At 43.3% G+C, this 18,637-nt stretch overlaps 1 protein-coding gene across 4 annotated transcripts in view; it reads right to left on the bottom strand.

Moving 5' to 3' along the window:
• Nucleotides 1–4,291: 4,291 nt before the first annotated feature.
• The window catches only part of CTXND1 (cortexin domain containing 1), a 36,862-nt gene continuing 22,516 nt past the window's right edge, over nt 4,292–18,637 (bottom strand). The window contains exons 2-5 of one of the 4 annotated variants that reach the window (XM_067004036.1): nt 15,427–15,571; nt 12,465–12,642; nt 9,464–9,520; nt 4,292–7,784 (exon numbers count right to left, since the gene is read on the bottom strand). In XM_067004036.1, coding sequence (XP_066860137.1) covers nt 7,551–7,730 — 180 coding nt within the window. In that variant the 5' untranslated portion in view covers nt 7,731–7,784; nt 9,464–9,520; nt 12,465–12,642; nt 15,427–15,571 and the 3' untranslated portion in view covers nt 4,292–7,550. Of the gene's footprint in view, nt 7,785–8,426; nt 9,386–9,463; nt 9,521–12,464; nt 12,643–15,426; nt 15,572–18,637 lie in introns of those variants that run through there. The other 3 variants (XM_048072020.2, XM_067004037.1, XM_067004038.1) reach the window with 3 other exon arrangements.

Consider the following 18,637-nt stretch of genomic DNA (forward strand, 5'->3'; position numbering starts at 1 on the left):
TACAAATCAATTTAACTCTGTGGCCAAGTGCCAGATCACATCAATTAGAGGGTATTACTGACTGAAGGAGCTCGGGAGACCAGATAATGAACTCTGGTACGGTGCAAGAGAAACTCGCTAAATATTTGCTTGTTCCTCAAAGTGAAGGGGCTGATGAGGCTGCTGGCTTCATGCAGGGACAATAGGATGAGCTGTTTTCCATGGCTGCCCGATTGCTCCTATTGAGGCCTGCGGGTAATTTTGGGCAATGTGCCCCCACAGCATCGCCACCTACAGCTGCAGCTGCATCCCAAGAGCCAGGAGCTCCTCGTGCTGGGGTTGGTGGGCAGCAGGAGGGTTGGCTAGATGGAGCTTTTGAGTTCAAAAGTCTTGTTTGTGGAGCTCCCTGTAGGAGAGGGTCTGGGCCCATCCACTTCAAAGCCTAGGCAATATGGCATCAGGCCATGCTGATATTTAATGTCATCCAGGGGGAGCATCCAGTACTCATCAGGAATGTGACCCCCTTGGCCAGGCAGGAGAGAAAAGTGAATTTGGAATGAAGATTAATGAAAAAATGTGACAGAGTGGATAAATCACTGCAACGGGGTGTATTTGCTGAAATGGGCTCTCTTCCAGGCAGCCTCAGTGTGCAATAATAATAGTCCCTTCCAAGCATGATACTGGGAGGATCATCCCTAAATCAATTTAAAATTTTAGCCAAAGACATTCCACTGTTACCAGAAGGGATGGCCTGGCCAGGAAAACAGTGGCTCTTTGTTTATCAAGAAAAAGTAATTTTTTTCTTCCGGCTCTTGTGGATACTCTGAATTGGACTACTAGCCAGATATTTAATTTATCGTACTGTGACTTGGTTGTCAATTGATAGGATGCTTTGTGCTCTCTTTTGACCCCAAAGGACAACCACAAATTGATACCTTCCCTCGGATTTAGAAATAACTCATGCTGTCCTTGATGCAAAGCTGTGGCTGCCCCACATTGTGGCTTTGTCACAATGCCACAGTCCCACAGAAGCTAAAAAAGGAGAGAAATGGTTTCTATGCCCAAGGTGACACGTTTCACCCCCAGGAGGAAGACGCGGGCTTGGTTTGGGTGTGCACTGTGGGGACAGGGAGCAGGCCCAGCAGGCCCAGGCTGCCCACAGCACTGACCCCACCCCTGCCAGGGCAGACTGCCTGACGTGAGGCTGTATCTGCACTGCAACGTCCCGAAAATCACATTATTTTCACTTGCTAAGGAACCAGCAGTGCTATGGGCACCACAGTACCACAAAGAAAGCTCTGGAAAACACCCAGGTGCTCCGGGCACCTCCTGAGGGCTCGACTTCACCTGGGGCAGCTGTGTCTACTTTGTGGGCTCGGCCTTTAAAAGATGAAGGTGCTAAAAGCCTCCCTTCTTTGGGGGAAGGCATCTGCAGGGGTGGAAGGAAGCTAAGGCCTTGATATGAGGCCTTTGGAGCAGGAGGGTGCTCAGGGGCTTTTAGTGAAGCATACAGACCTCGTACTGAGAGGAGTTTATTTTTTAAAGGGACATTTGAAATGGCTTCCCCGTCTCTACAGAGAGCTTCCTCTATGCTTCTGGAAGCTTTTGCTGCAATTAGATTTGAGCGTGGCTCTCTTTGCTTCCAGAGTTGATTACTTTTAATTCAATATAAGTCTGCTTTCATTAGGTTTCTTGTATACTGGCTTCCAACAACAACGAAAGGAAAAAAGTCAAACCTAGAGCTCCTGCTCCTCTGCTGTGTCATAGCACCAAGTTTCCTACCTGGATGTAGGGGAAGAAATTCCTCCTTCTGTCTTCAGAGGCCTGGAGGAAAAGTAGAACCCATCCAGGCGTCCTCATTTGGAGCTGTGCAATACTGCATGGGAAGGGAGCTGCTGCTTCCCTGGGCAGAGGAGAGGGAAAAGCACGGCTGATGGAAACCTCAGCTTCAACACTTGCCTGGAGCTCCCTCCATGCCGGTGAGTGTTTCGTGGCAATTCCCCGCTGCCATCCTGGGGACGAGTAGTGGGGAGACCTTGGGTGGAAGGGCGTGGGTGTGCCTCGGCATCATGCTGCTTTATAATGACATAGTGAATCATATTCCTGTACCTTAATCCGTCTGGTTTTATTGTGCTGTTTAAAAAAAAACACTAAGGGCAGCTTCTGGTTGATACCGTTTAAGATGCATCTTTTTCTAGATCAAAGTGTCAGCTGGTTTTGGTGTGTAACGAAAGAGTTGGGTATAATTTATGATAGCACTGTGGTATAATTGAGTGCCAAAAGAAAAGAGCAGAATAAAACCCTAAAGCATAGTTCTGAATTTAAACAAAACAATGGATTTTCAGTGTGAAATACTGGCCTTTTTCACCAAAAATATTTTTCTGCAGAGGTTCTAATTAGAAATTGATGCAATATGATGAGAAAAACCATTGGTGTTGATGAAAGCAGTCAGGTGCAATACTCTTAATTCCTTTATTAACCAGGCAGTAATTATTCAAAGTATAATGCTTTTTCAGTGGCTGTTCAGGGTCAAGGTAGTGACTTTGCTAAAATGGGCACTGCTGATAATGATATTCACATAGGTTTTGGCCTTAAGCAGGAATATGGGAGGCCATTTTTCAGGCTTGATTGCAGCTTCTGTCCAGGATGCTCACATGGTCACTGCTTAGTGAGAGAAAGGGAGAGTGTTTCTGGAACCTTAAAATTGATTTAAAGCTTTGGAAGTCTTTGGAAGTACGCAAAGAACATGCTGAAGCACTGGCCCCATCTTGCCCCTTACAAACCCATTATGATAGCATGGCTGCGCTTGAAAAATCCATTTAGTTTTAAATATAAAATATGTTTTGTTAAAGTTCTCTTTCCTTATGGATTCAGCATGCTTAATGCAATTTTAATGTATTTTGACTGATTTCTGATTTTCCTCTGAGATGCCTGGCCAAGTCCCAGTCATAAACACAGAGCTTTGCAACTAACATTTCCTAATACTTCTGTGTGCTGACTGAGTTGAACCCTGAGAATAAATGCGTCTAGGAGTTTTAAGCTGTGCATTGTTTTAAAAATGTATGTGTAATCACTGTTTTTCTCCTGGTTAGCAAAAAAGAATGCTGGCCAGAGGGTATTAACTACTCTTAAAGAAAATATATTTAAGTGCAAATGCAAAGTAATGTAGATTGAAATCAAGAATTCCCATGGCTGCATAAAGACATGGTTAAAATTCAGGATTTAATATCCTTTATTTAAATCAAATCACCCGAGATGTAAAACCACAGGACAGCTAAAACAAGTGGTTTGAAGGCTGGCAAATCTGGGCTGACAGGGTCAGAGACAGCGATGGGAGGCAGAGGAAAAGAGGAATTTAAATTGCCCGGCCTGCATTAGGCAGCACTTTCACAGCATAAGCAGCTCAGCTGAAGCTGTTGCGATGGTGCTGAATGCACTGAATATGGCCCGAATGTGCTAACGGGGATTGTGCGCAGATAATGCGAGGGGCCAGCATCAGTCTGGCTCTGGGGAAGTTGAATTTGTGTCTGTCTGGGAAAGGCACTGCCTTCATCTTTCGTGTGCTCCCTCTCTCTTCTGGGGCACCAGTGATGGCTGATAAAGTGAGGCTGGTCAATAGCCAGGGTCTCTGTGCTCACCTCCTCCTCAGGTGTGCTGTGGAGACTGCTGGAGTCTGAGCACAGTGTTTTCTCCCTCCAAATCCTGTGTTGGTCTGGTTTCTGAGCTCCAGCTGCGTGGGCTGAAGTTACCTGCTGAGACCTGCAAGGGCCCAGCGAGCTGGGGACACCTTTGGATGCTGCAGCAGTGTTTGTGTGGTTCTTGGCTGGCATCGGTCCCTGTTTCTTTCAAAAAAAAAAAAAAAGCTTTATGCTTGCTGTTTCCTGGAGCGTCTGCCCAAATTGAGCCACTGCTGGCTTCAGTTCAGGTCTGACCTCTTACTAGCCCTAGTAGCTGCTCTGAAAGCAGCATGGAGGCTGCAGTCTGTTTCTGACTAGGACATGGTTAATGATTTATCAGTGGGTTTTTGCTTCTGTGGCAAGCTGGGTTGCAGGCATGAAGGTCCCTCTGCCAGAGGACTTGCTGCAGGGGTGAGCAGATATACGAAGTGCCCAGCTCTGAGGCAGCTGAGTCCTTTCACAAGGTGGGAGAAACAGCAATTTCCCTCTCCATCTTTCTCAAGAGGAGTTCCCTGGGTGCCTTTCACTCAGCATGTCCCTTGTTCTGTGCCTTCTTCAAAGAGACCCCACAGATGCTCCATGCTCTCTGTTCATGAGATCCTGGCAACTAGCAGCAGACCACAACCGACACAGTCTTCCAATGTAGAAGCTGTTTATTGTATTAGGTAAATACATTTGCAGTAAATTTGCATTATTTCCTCTGAGTGCAATTGCTGGTAGTATGGCATAATGATTAAAAATAACAAAACTAGCAGAGGCACTTGTTACATGCAGCCAAAATTACTGCCAAGCCCACTGATGCAGCCCCTGCTAACACAAAACTTCCTCTGGCCAGGAACGTAGCTTTGCCAACCAGGCTCACAGGCTCAGCTTTGGTAGGAGCTGGAGTAACAAACGTGTCTTGGGTGGGCAGGTCCCAACTCAAAGGCAAGCAGGATGAAACTTCTGCTTTTGCCATGATTTTTAGTATTGCTTTAAGTTAGAGTGGTGAGGTTGTGTGTTTGTAATCATTGGTGGAAGGCAGAAATCAGAATAGGGTTACATTATCTTTATAAAAACAATCCTGTTGATGTTTAGATAGTCGTGAACAGGCTGGATGCAGAGGAGGCCATTTTGTAAACAGATGGACTTGATAGGTGTATATATAAGATAAGTGCCTTTTCAGAAAATTGAGCTACACAGGGGGATCCTTCCTCTAAAATATTCTGGAAAAAAAATCTTAAAGTGGTTTGCATTAGCTGGAAATAGAAATAATGGCAAATACTTTTGTGAAGTTAACTTATTAATTTGCCTCTCCAGCATTTGTCACTGTTTGTTCTCATACAGGCTTCGTTCCTACGAGGGCTGTGCGTTACTGCCCCCGCCCAGCCGAGGACACAGCGTGTGGCTGACCCTTGTCCCTGGGTAGTCAGGCAGCCTGCTCAGGGGCTTCAACCTAAGTGTGTGCCCAAGTCCTTAGCTGAACAGGGGCTTATTGGTGATGCACAGCAAAGCCAAAGCATGCAGGTACTCCTTGAGAGTGTTGGTGTCAGGAGTGGTGACAAGCACTGTTGTTGCTCTGTCAGCTGCAAATGTAGCCAGGTAACTTGAAAACAGAAAGTGTCTCTAGCCTGGAAATAGATTAATTTTATTTTTTTTGTTTATTCTGTACCCCTGCTAGCATCAAAGTGGGATACAAGACCTGGTGACAAAAATGGATTCTAAACTTTAGCCCAGAGGACAGAAACAATCTCCTTTGAGCTAGGGCATCAGTTCCTATCCTATAGATAGGCACACTCGTGAATAAGAGGTGACCATATTTTCTCAAATTATGGTGAACATCAGCATTCACACTTGTGAAAATGTTCAATTACTGGTGGTTAATTGGCTAGCAGAAACTGAGGCTAAATAACAGCCTGATGCAACCTGCAGTGGGTAATTGAAGCAGTGGAGGTCTCTTGTTGGAGAATAGCAGGATAAGAGCTGATCCTCAAATCTCCTGCCTCCTGAATGGGATCTCCTAGAACAGAGATGACCAAAACTTGTGCGACTGAGCCTAGCGTAGAAGGCGCATGCAAAATTTTCCATGTACCTCACCACCTGCTATTCTGTAATAATTGCTGAGCACCTTTCCTCCAGTTTCCTCAGAAATCAGTGGAATAGGCAATAAAGCCAGGTGCCATTGGCATGACCAGGGATATTCCAATCTCAGGGAGAGTGAATGGAGGGCTGGACAAGTTCTATGCCTGGGGAGAACTTTACTTGCTGTATACTGAGATTAGACCTTCTCCCCCTTTAGTTTCACAAGGAAGACCTGTAAATCAATACCTTATTTTCATGTCCCTATCTAAGGCTGTCCAAGTGCTTTTTATGGTGGTATGATACAGACAAAAATGAGACAAGTTACTGTTATTGTACCGATTTTACAAGTGCATAGACTGAGGCACAGAGAAACTTGACTTGTGTGATGGCCAAACAAATCTGTCAGAGCTGAGAGCAGTAACCTACAAAGTTTACATCCTAATCCTTTGCTCCAACCTTTGTTTCTACCTTTCTCAACCACTGTACCTTGTCTTATGGCAAGAATCTAGAAGTCATTTAGGACGGTAAAGAAGTGAAATGCCCTTCTTACAAATTTGTGCTTTCAGGTCTTGTCTACTCATGACACGTCTGGTTGCTGTACCTACTCCTTATTGCTTCAGCAACTCTTTACAATCTATTAGGCCCAATGTGTACTCAGTAAAGGTGGCTGTGGGCAAACCTTAGAACTTGAGGAATATTGGACACAGGAATCCCTCAAACACCACTCTTCAAAAGGTAAATAACAGATTTCCAAAGCTCCCTTGTTTGTTTATGCCTTCTTTCATAATGGCTTTCTTAATGAAGTGAGAGAGTGAAATGTACAGATAATCATCCTACAAATTTGTGGAAAAATTCTTATAAAGGTGCTGAGCTTGTTCGAGGTAGAATGCATATTATTGGATGCTACTGTATCGGTTATGCTAAAGAATCTGACAAAGCTAGGAGCCATGTCTTTGCTTATTGTCTTTAATCTCTTTGTGTGTGATCCCACTGAATTGTGCCTGAAAGGAAAGGTCAATGAAGTTTCATGTGGAATCGCTTTTTGAAAATCGTGGCAAGCTCAATGTAGTTGAAGCCAGTGGTGTCCAAGTTCTGCTCCATGAATTTCTGGTGTCTATCAAGCAAGTGGTCTGGTACATCTGGGTAATCCACAGACCTGTGGCAGATGACAAAATATCTAGTGTTTTCCAGGAGTAGGATAGAGCAAGGTGAGGCTGCAGAGTCAGCCATACTCCATGACCACTTAGGAACTGTAGTTTGAGTACTTCTGTACTCTGACCACTGGAAATATGACTGCAGTGTGGTAGGGAGCATATGTGCGCAACCACATTATCTGAGAATAAATCTGCTCATAGCACCCTCCTTAGCCATGGCGTTTTAGTGCTTCTACTCAATGATGCTCTGGGATACAAAACCTGTCCCTTTTTCGAAACACGAATATAATGACTCAGGAAGTTATTTGAAGCAAACATTCAGGGAAGATAAAATATTCTTGTTGCTTTTCTGTTTTCTGAACAAAGCCCTGAATTTGTGGGAGATATTGAGAGGGCAAACTGTGCTACAGCTACAGGAAAAGTCTGGAGAGTCTTGTGCTACTTGAGTTACAATGATCACTGTTTTCATTAAAATGCATGTTGCTGCATAGTATTAACTGTGCTGCCAGAATGGCTTGCCAATATCCTGATCTGTTGAGCAAGAATCATCTGATCTACATGCTCTTAAAGATATTGCAGTTGCCCTGCATGTCTGAAAATGGCTATTTGTGTTCGCCTTCCAGGTGGGGAAAGGCCTCCTAGATTGCAGCATTTTATGGCTCTGTCTAGTGAAGTCCTTTCAGTCATCGAGATGCTGCTCCTCCCACGTAGACGTAGGGATGGCGCTGTAAGGGTCCATGATGACTTTTGCACAGCGAATGATCATCACAATCAAGAAAAGGCAGAGGAAGACGAAACATGCTAGTGTCAGTCCCTTGTCCACATCAACGTACACAGGTTCTGGGGTTGGTCCCTCCATTGCTTTTGCCGCTCCTCATCTGGGTTTGTATTTACTGCTAACATCATCGACCACCTGCAAAACAAACAGTGTTAGACACTGGTGACTGCTGCCCTGAGCGTGGGGTACAACAGGAAACAATATCTGGAATATCTGTTTATTCTGGGAGGGAAATAAACCTGCTGGAGATGTCATGGCTTGGGTAACAGAGCTGTGAGCAGGAGAACACTAATCTCCATCTTCATTTAGCCCATGAATGTTTCTTGCTAAGATGCTAGACAATAGAAACAGATCTTAACAAAAGAAAAGAGAGACAGTGGTGAATGAACACTATCCCCTTGAAATACCATCTCTTAAGAGGTCCAGACACTGTTCTTGTCTCAGTTATTTCCCAGTCATAAAAATATTTCCTCTCCTCTGTTAATGTGGAAGACCAGACAAATGGCAGAACAGACTGTTTCTATCCCAATTTTTCCCTCTGTCCAAACACTTCCTGTCTCTCACTGGCACAAGGCAAAGTGAAAATTATGCGTACTTATTTTCCATAATGTTTAATCTCTGCTACTTGTAGGTTCTTTAGGCAATCCATTATTTTTAGGAGCAATATCCTTTTAAGTGCGTGTTTTATCACCCAGAGAGCTATGGGTGATTATGTGATTCCTACGTGGGTTATTTTATTTAATGCAGATGTGTGCATTGCTGAAGGTCTCTTCTGACCTCATCTGAATCCATAAGCAGAATCGATTCAGCGGAGGCACCCTTCTGCAGGTATGCTGCTGGGTAGTGTGCGAGCTGGTACCCCAGACTGCTTCAGTATGATGATGGTGCGGGAGAGGAACTGAGCTGACTCACAGAATGCGTCATTGCCCAGGGATGGGGAAACTCTTCCTGACATCCACCCCTGGTCAAGGTGGGAGGTAGAATTGTTGAGGGTTTCTACTGTAGAAAGGTAAGAACATGGAATGCCTCTTTAAAATAAACCACTGTGTCTGTTGCATCAAAGCAAATAACCAGTCTGCAAACTGATCCCTGTTTAATTTAGAGAAGAGAGATGGGGAGAGAAGATATTAAACCACTGGGGGAATTGGGTGGAACTTGGGTATCAGATGGTGTAGTTGCTCTCTATAACTGCATTAATGCAGTGAGGAAAACCCAGGCACACGCTTTGTCTACACAGCCAAATTTGCCCAGCTCCATTTCCAGGGATCTGATGCTGCTGGCAGGGCTATTTCAGTAGCAACTCACATCTGGCTGCAGCGCTGTGTTCTTGTAGCATCTTGCTGTGCCAGCTGTGGGTGTCCCAGCAGCTACCGAACTCTTATGCCCTGAGAATTTTTCCCAGGGTGAACTGAGGACCTTTTGTTTAAAATAAATAAAATAAAAAAATAAAAATCGCAGCACTTCCTCTCATAATTCACTTCCTTTCAAGTTGTTTTCCAGTCTCGCCAACTCCCAGCTCCTACAATGTATAATTCAGCCGGGCTCTCTAGTCTATTTTAAGCACAAGGATGGCCGATTTCTATTTCCTGAAAGCACAGAAATTACTGCAACAGCCAGTCCTGCAGCAGGCAGTTGAAAGAGATGCTGATGAGACAAAAGTGCATGAAACCAAGCAGACATTTTGTGCATTTACCAGTCTGATGATTAGGACAGACCAACAAGTTTAGGCTTACAAAGAAGTTTGAGGAGGGGGGTAAGATTTGTGATGCTCACCTGGCCTGACTAGAGGTCTTTAATAGAGAGGACTCTCTTACCAGTGTTGCTAGAAGGAGTTGCTCTGGGAGAAGATCCTGCTGCTGTTCCAGAAGACCCTGGAACCCAAAGTAGTATGGGTTGAAATCTATTGCAGGAGTCACCACTGTTGGATGTTCACAGTTACTGTGATTCTGGGCTGTGTCTGAGGAAGAGTGGATTCAAGGAATGGATAAAAGTTTGACAGACTTTCATTGAGGCTTTGGGACTTGGAGGGATTTTGGTCACTCTCTGGTTAGGAGACTTCATAGTTTCCAATGGAGTCTCCAGTGCTGAGAAAATAGCACCAGATTTGATGATGGAAAAAACAATTCTGCAGAGGCTTTTAGACCTATTTTGCTAGCCGAGAGACCTTACATTATAACTTAAAGCTTATTTTGCTGAGCAAGAGTAAAGACTTTGTCAGCAAGGCTGAGTATTAAGTGTGGATGCTTTTTCTTGTGGAGCAGAAGAAAAAAATTTACTGTCAAAACTACTAATGTAGCCTTGTCCTTTTTAGTACTCTTGTAAAGGTCCCAGAGGCATGGATTTGATTCTTCCCTCCTGACTTTCTGGCTGTTGTACCACATGCTATTATTTCATACTAAGTTAACTTCTGCAGAATATCAGAACTACCTGGAAATTTCCATCAGTAATAATCTTTGAAAAGTTGCATTTTCAATTAAATGTACTTTTTAAAAAATTTACTCAGTGTTCTGAGATTTCATTGGGAGAACCAAACCCCAAACCCTTGAATATCTTTTCAAATGGCATCACAAATCTCATGAGAGATGTGGTTAAAGTGCTCCTTTACCCATAGGACTGTCTGGATGTTTCCTATGAAACACCTGAGCTATCATGCAGGAAATGTAGGAAAGGACATGCCAGGCAGAAAGCTTTACCTAGAGATCAGAGTGAAAGCATGTGGCATCTGATCTATAGCTCACACAGGAAATTAGTGACAACTTGAGTCTGATTTTTTTTTCAGGCTTAAGTTGATATGTTTTGCCAAAATGTCAGCGTTTTCAGTGGGGATATACGGATTTTTTCCCGGAAAGCTGTAGTCTTGAGGTTAAACAAATTGTACGTCTTCCTTCTGCTCTCCCCGTAAACGTAAGGCTTCTACGATGTGGCTATTATTCTGCATCAAGTCAATAGAGATGGAAAACATATTTCTTGGGCCTGGCCAGAAGGGCCTGGCTTTGGGTCGATCTCCTCACTCACAGCTTGGCTGCTCACCCGGATCTGTCCGTGCAGCAGCTCTGTGGGAGGGGAAGGCTTCCCCTGCAGACCCAGCCTGTCAGAGCAGTGCCAGCGTAACGCCCGTGCTCGAGTTGCGTGGCGGATCAGTTGTCAGAAGGCATTTGGTGGTGTTCTGCACTGTTAGTTCCTGCAATCCCATTTCAGCATGCTTGGCAGTGTAGGGACAGCCATTAGCACTGAGCGGGTCTAGGTCCTGGCATGGGGTTGTGTCTGGGGCAGTTTGCTGTTTCCAGATTCATTTAGTGCTGCTGGAACATACCACTGCTCTAGATCAGGCCTCTGGGTCTCAGACCAGCAAGAGAGGAACACTTGCAAAGGAGTTATTTGCTCAGATGTCTTCACATCTTCACCAGGACAAGTTATGTTGAAGCACAGTCAGGCCCTGCCTGCACATCCCACTAGCGCTCTCAGCCACGGGGGATGTGCTGGGTGCATTAGCAGGCCAGTTTTGCACATCCCAGTCTGGCTCGTGAAATCCATCAGGCCAGCATAGTGCTACTGAAACTAGTTCTCGCTCCTGCTGCAGACTGGTAGGCTGGATGCTTTGCTCTTATTTACCAGCACTGGTGATGCTGACAGCATATGTGTGGGGAGAAAAAAAGATTAGCAGAAACAATTATAAATGTTCACACTTGACTGATCGAGATTTCTCTGAATAGCTGAATTTTAGAAAATGACTTTTTCCAGGTTGTGAGTACGTAGTAGAATAATATTTTTAATTTCTTCATATCTGTTGAAAACAATTTGGCTTAATAAAAGCCATCAGATGAAGAACGCTCCCGGACTCAAATTTATCAAGCAGTTTAGCAGTGATGCAAGTGTCTGCTCTTCTGTAAATCCCAAGGTGTTTCGATATAATCTCTGAGAATAGATGGGCATCACAGGTAACCTCTTGGAAATGTTCATAGGGCTGTCTGTTTTCTTGCATCTAGATGAGACCACCTGCAAACTCTGGTGGCCAGAACCCAGCCCAAAGCCTTTGTTTGCAGTGACTCGTTTAAGAAATTTTTGTCTCTGCAGCTGCAGCACCCCAGGGATGGAGCTGTGCCAGCTTGTTGCAGTGGTCAGTGTAATTCAGTACCAAAAGTGCCTGTGTGCATCTGGCTCCATGTGGATTGCCTGGCCAGGGCCAGGCACCTTTGTATCTCTTCAGAGGGGTTGGCATCATCTGGTTTGGAGGCTCTCGTCCCCCCTGCTTCTTGTCTGAGCACTGTTGCAGTCAGGAAATCCTGTGGTCCATGAGTTGTGTGGAATAATGGGCAGGGACCATGGCCTGGGGATGAAGAACTCGTAACTCAATGGAGAATCTGTTCCAAATATTTGGTCTTCACCTTTGTTTCCTAGCACTTTTTGCATGGAATGCCACAGATGAGAGGATATATTCATTTTCTTTAACATTGGCATGCTCTTTCCTATGTCAGCTGTGTTGCAGCTTCTATATAATGCTTGTGCTGATTGGTGTGGCTGAATTTCATGTTCATTCATACCAAGGTAAAGTGCTTTAAAAGATGTTTTCTTTTCCCCAGACCTGAAAATCTTGGCACTGTCACTTTAAACACAAGCTGATAATGTACCATGTAGTGCAGAGCGCTTGTCTAAACCATACCAGTTCTTATACTGGTTAATTATATTTCCACTCATCTCAACCCATAGAATAAATTTCAAAACGCTTCTTTAATATTCTCTGCTCTTTTCCCAAATCAATAAATGTGCAGAGGGAAGGGAAACTATGCAATTTCATACATGCAAGCAGATTCTTACCTTCCAGACCTGGGTAGAAAGCCTGTCACATCCCGGCATGACAGCATTGTGGAGTTAAAATCCTTTCTGTAGTCATATTTTAAAAGTTTTGTTAGTCAATGTGGTTTCAGCTGCATTCAGGCTCCACTCAGGTTCACATCCATCCAGACCTGGAAGCAGTTCTTGTCACCGGTGTGTTCTGGAAAAAAAAAAATCACAATTGCACATCATGCAGGATGTGGGCGTTAGAGTCATTAAGCAGTAGGGACTCACTTCAGTGACAGCCTGAGGCAATCATACAGTCAGATGCGAGATGGGAATTTCTGGCAAAAATCATTGAACATTTATGATGTATAGAGAGCAATGTTTGAGCCCAAAGTTATGTTGTTACTTAAGCAAAACCCATGCTTTTAAACCATAGTGAAAGACGAACCAGGTCTGAATTGATGCTGCTCAAGAGTCTGCCTCTTTAGTTGTTTTTCTTTAAAAACGGCCAGAATTGAAGTGAAACATTTCAACAACCTAAAATAATATGGTTGATCTGAGCTGATATAGCAACACTTTAAAAACGGTTAATTTGATTTTTCAGTCTGATTGGGGATGGTATTTTTTACACACAATAATTTCAACCAAATAAACTTAAAAGTTGTTGGGTGACAAATGTGTTTCCCCACTCAGTTTTGCTAACTGAAGTTTCTGGTACTATTTGGAGCAGACAGTTGTAGGACAAGACATCTGTCAAAGCTGGAAGAGAGGAGGTAGTGGTAATTAAAACTGAAGCAGTAACAGCTTGCCTGATTGTAAGCATCCTGAAAACAGAGATGGTGAGACTCAGATGCTGGTATGGAAAGGATGTAAGAGTTAAGATGTGAAGGCTGGAGAGAAGAATGAGCCAAAGACGACCCCAAATCCCAGGTGAAGGAAGCTGAAATGCTGTTTCAGGGATGTATTTTGTGTGTGTCAGATGAATTTGCTTTCAGTTTGAAGTTCAAATCTATAAAAGAGGAGTCTGGACACTTAATCATACTCTAATGTTCTTAACAATCTAGTTTCGATTAAAAACTCACTGTCTCTGAGCACAAAGTGAAATGCTGTAGATTGATATAGACAGATGAGCTTCTTTCTATATCCAGAGAGCAATAAGATAACCACTACCTTCATTTAAAAATTAATTGTTCTTTTATACTTACAGTTCTTTCAGCAGAAAATCAATACTTTATTTCAGTAACTCCGGCTTCTATGAGCATGACTTCTACGTACCTGTAGCACACAGGCAGGTTTAATCTACTTTTTAACCCACTATTTGTTGGGTTTAAAACATTTGCTTTATTTTTTTTGTTGTTTTAAGTACTGGCTTCAAATCTTTTCACTCAGCTTAGTTTATGCAAGCTCATTCAATCTAGCCCCCTCGGTTACGGTCAGGCAATAAATAATCTTCCCTCAATAAACTTGCTTTTAGCCAGTCATAAATTACTCGGTGTCAGTACACCCTCTGAAGACTAAAGACATCATTTACCAGTGCCCAAAAAGTTGAAAACAAGTAAACACATAAATCAATCTGAAGAAAGTGTTAAAAATTGCTGTTGCACAAATGTTTCCTTCTGGCATAACCCCGTGGTAAGTGTAACATTAATCTTCATTGAGAAGAAGATGCAACATACACTTAAAATAACTGTGGGCTGCTTATAATTTCAGAGCATCCTAAATCAAATAATCATTTCTCACTCGAGGAGCATGTGGTATTACTTGTTAGCCGAAGAAGAGAAATACTTGGGAGCGTGTTGCTTCTTAGGGCTATTGAGCTAAACAATGGACAGTTGGCCTCTGGAGAGAGAAGCTCAAGTCTTTCAAAGTTCAATTGGTGTGGATAATCCTTGATTAAACTTTGCTGAAGTGAGATCCTGAGAACATCTAGGAAGCTTTATAAGACTGGAACTCTTAGTTTGGGGTAAGAGTAGGGCAGAATCAAGGGTGCACCTCAGGGATTGTTGGCTACCGAGCACACTGGTAGGAAGAGCTAGGACTTGAGCAACGTACACTAACTAAACTAAGGCAGGTAAGCCAGGGCTGATATTATAAAGTTTTTTTTCTATTAGCTGTTATACAATTCATGAGGGAGCACAGGGTCCCCATTTCAGAGGGTTTTTTTTAACATTTAACATCTCACTAGTACTGTCTTCAGCTGGCCAGGCTCTGAGCAATGTGTGAGCCAATAGCCCAGCTATTTTCCAAAAGGAAAGCAGAAAGTCCTGTGCACAGGACCCCTTCTTTGGTTCCCCATTTGTGTTTCTGCTGTGGGTGTGGGAGAGCTGCTTTGATTTTGTAACATGGTTCGCCCCATCCTTGTTCCTGAAGTACTCAGTTCCACCCAGGAGGGCTGTTGGGAGCATTCATCAGCCATTGGAAATCCTTTAGTAGATGATCAAATCCTTTAGTAGATGATCTGAAGCAATGCCTATGACATGTAAAGTTTAGATGGGCTCAAAAAGCAATGTCTGTCTGCAGCAAGTCCATCCTTCATTCAGCATGTGTTTTGATAAGGAGTCTGAAGCTGCTTTTCTCATCACTCAGTGATATGATGCACAGTGTGTGCATCCTCTCTAATCATGGTGAGTGGCAAACAGAGGAGTCGTAGAGAAACAAATGGATTTGGCCTTTAAGCCAAGGCTTGTAAGGTCTGAATAGATATTATATGAACACAGTTTAATGGACTATATGCTGTTTAAACATCATGCTGTTTAAATCGTATGGACAGAGACAAACATGCCTGTTGTTCTTGTCAGTTACTTTATAAATTAAACTGTGGCTGTTCCCCAGGAGAATCATAAGAATAGCCACGTGGAAATTTTTCATTGCAGCAAAGCTGACAGGGAGGAAAAAGGAGAAGCATTACTGTTTTCCACTCTTGATCTGATATTTTCACAAAAACAAGCTGCACTTTGAGGTGGAATAGCAGCTCCTTTTTGCTTGAATATTCATTTACCTTGTGGTGGAGATGTCCAGTATTCTCTAACTTGCAGAATATTTCTCAGATATCTTTTGACCTTTCATCTTCAAAAGCGACATGCCTGGCTCAGACTGAGGCAGCATCAATATTTTGATATGAGGAAAAGCACTGTGGATGAAAGCTTACAAAAATAACTGGGTTACTCGTGTATAACTGCCACTGACATTGGCACGAAGACATCATGTAGCACTGCTTCATGGCTGAACATCATTTTTTAAAATGAAAAGCTAAATTCCCACTGATGAAAGAAACTCCTGGTTCAGGAAGGCATTCATTTAACAATACAGACTCAAAACTGAGTTACAGTTACCTTTGCTATAGTAAAAGATAGGAGTTCAGTGTATGCAAGTACTCATCAATCCAAATATATGATGTTTGTATTAAAAAGATTCTGAATCAGTTTTCTCAGATACTTAGAAATTTGAGGGGATATGATTAAAAATAACCATAGGAATGAACAGAGCTTAAAGTCCAGAGTTCTGTGTTCTGGTTGAAAAGAAAACAAAATTATAAAGTTTTACCCTGAGCTCCCACGAAAGATACCGCTCTTCTCTGTTCCTTTTTAGAACTGCTTAAGTCCACAGAAGACAAATTACTGTGGTATTTCTGTTTTTGTGGTGATATCAGAGGCACAATGCCAGCTGAACTACTTATTATCTTAACCTGGAGAAAAAAAAAAGGTTTTGCAAAGGAAACTTAGAGAAGGAATAAGCTATGGAACTTAGAGATGCTCCTGATAGTAATACAGATCTGACTGCAAATGAGGAAATATTGTTATATATTTTTCAGCATGTGTTGCCAGGTCACTGAACAAAAATCGACCTACAGAAGAAACTGTCCAAAAGCCAGAAATTTCTTGTGTAAGGAGAAAATATCTCTAAGGAGAAACCTTGGAAAACATTGGCAAAAACACCCCTACTTAAACAGATTTCTCTCTTTTCACTGGTATGAGGAATTGGAGAAAACAATCGCAGGATCTGAAACAAGAAGGTAGGGCCCCAGGTGTTCTGAGGAGAGTTTGGGTTAGGGCTGGTTCAGGAGCAGAGCTCAGTGCTATGGGAGGCATCAAGAAGCTCAGTGCTACTCACCCTCTCCAGCTGGAAAGGCAGACTTGTTGCAGCATGTCAGCCAATTCTTGTTATAATTTGCCAACAGGAGAATTAGTAATATCATTACTAGTTTTTCCATGTTTTCTCTTCTCAAGATAACTTTTTTTAACTGTAAGAACTGGGAGAATGAGCATTGGCCCATTTTCAGAGGTGCTGAGTGCCTGGAGCACCCTCTGGAATCAGTGCAAACAAACAGTTCAACATCCCAATCTTCCACTTTTCAGCCCCCTTTTTTGTACAGTTCCATCCGTGAATACTGCACAAAACCTTTCTGATGAGGATCCAGTTGGCATCCAGATGGATTATTTTTTCAACTGTCTCCCACTGGGGATGGATTGCCTTTTCCTTCAGAGAGGCCAGATGATTTTTATTACAAATGAACCAAAACCTTGAGGCAGGACATGCGTTACATTTCCATGGCAGCACTGGCAGGAGTGAAAGATCCTGATAAGAGTTTAAGGATAATTGAACTCTAGTCTCCAGCTCTGCAGGTACATGACAAATATAGCAGCTTCCAAATTCTGTGCGTCACTGAGTGAGGCTGGGTAAGAGGATAAATGGCCTATTGCTTAGGAGAGCAAGGATCAGTCAGGGTCCTGAGTCTGTCCCAGCTGCTTATGGTCTCTGTTGTCCTTCATAGGATGTGTGGGCTGCATCTGTGCTAGTAAATCAAATGTGCCCAAGACTGTTTTTTGGCATTGAGGCTGGCTGGGAAAGGGCAGATCATGCAAATATTGTTAAAGCTACTTGACTTCTGAGACAGGTCATTATGTTACTGGGGTTACACAGAGCAAGAGGAAAACAAACTTCTATACTTTCAGTATCTTTTAGTTGCAGAGCATGTTTGAGATGTGCCAGGTGGATGGAAATAGACTACAGTTTGTATTTAATCAAAGGCAGAGCAGTCAAAAATGATCTCTGAGAATGGTAAAGCAATTAGTCATTTTCTGAATGGCCTTTGGTGGCACGAGGTGGGTCGAATACTGATTTAGCGCCCACCAGAACAGAGCAGAAGGACACTGAAGACTGGCTGGGTGGTGTAAAGCCACGCAATGACTTGTACCATGCTCTTCATGCCTGTTTCTGGGACGTGCTCCATTGATCACCTCAAAGCCTGCAGCCCTCAAGCACTCAAGCTCCTGGGGGCTGCTGCAAGCTAGGCTGGGATTCAGCTTCCCTGAAGCAGCTCTGACCTCTGCTAGTGATGGTATTGGCCACAGCTTTGTGCTTGGTGTTGTTGGGCACGGTTAATGCCATCTCACTCCTTCCCTCTCATCCAAACCTATACTGATGGCATTACCAAGTGCAGCCCATGGCCTGAGTTTTACCTGTGTTTCTGCTTTCCTTTTCCTGATTACGCTCTTTCTAAACACACGTGCAGCCATTTCATCAAATTGAGAAAGATCCTTTCCTCAGCTGGAAGCTCATTGACTATTCTGTAAGACTTGTAGTCAGAGGCACTCTTTAATTAAGATTGTACCAAAGGAGCTTTGATTCCAGCCATGTATTACAGCCCGATGTTTTCTTTGTCACTTCAGCAGGTTATTGGAAATGTAGTCCTTGGTTAAAAAGATTGTGTGCAATTACATTCCATCTCCACATCTTCAGCTACATCAGTAGCTTGTCAGTGGGTCATTGGGAATCAGGTTGCCAGAACCTTTGTACCTGCTCAATTTATAACAGGCTGGTTTTCTGGCACAGCATCTGACAGTGCTATAGAGCCAATACCTTATTAATGCGCCATTAGCCACGAGGAACATTTTCAAGCGAACCTAATGTACAGCGAACAACAAGGGCTTGCCTGAACTGACTCAGCAGTTTGAAGGTCTTTTCCTCTTTGCAGGGATCACACTAACTTCTGAACGTGCTTGAATATCTCAGAACTAATGCTGGTGAAAACTTGCATCTATCCACCTTCCTTATTTTGGTTTCTGGTGGACTGAGATCATAATTTGGAAGCAAGTTACTGGGCTAAGGGATAAACACCTTCCATTAAGGACTTCTCTTTAAAACACCTAAAATGTTCAAAGGGATTATCAGCCGCTTTGCAAGTCCCTGGAGAAGATGGGACTATTCTG

Source organism: Anser cygnoides, chromosome 11 (assembly GCF_040182565.1).
Source record: "Anser cygnoides isolate HZ-2024a breed goose chromosome 11, Taihu_goose_T2T_genome, whole genome shotgun sequence".
In the NCBI taxonomy this organism is placed as follows: Eukaryota; Metazoa; Chordata; class Aves; order Anseriformes; family Anatidae; genus Anser; species Anser cygnoides.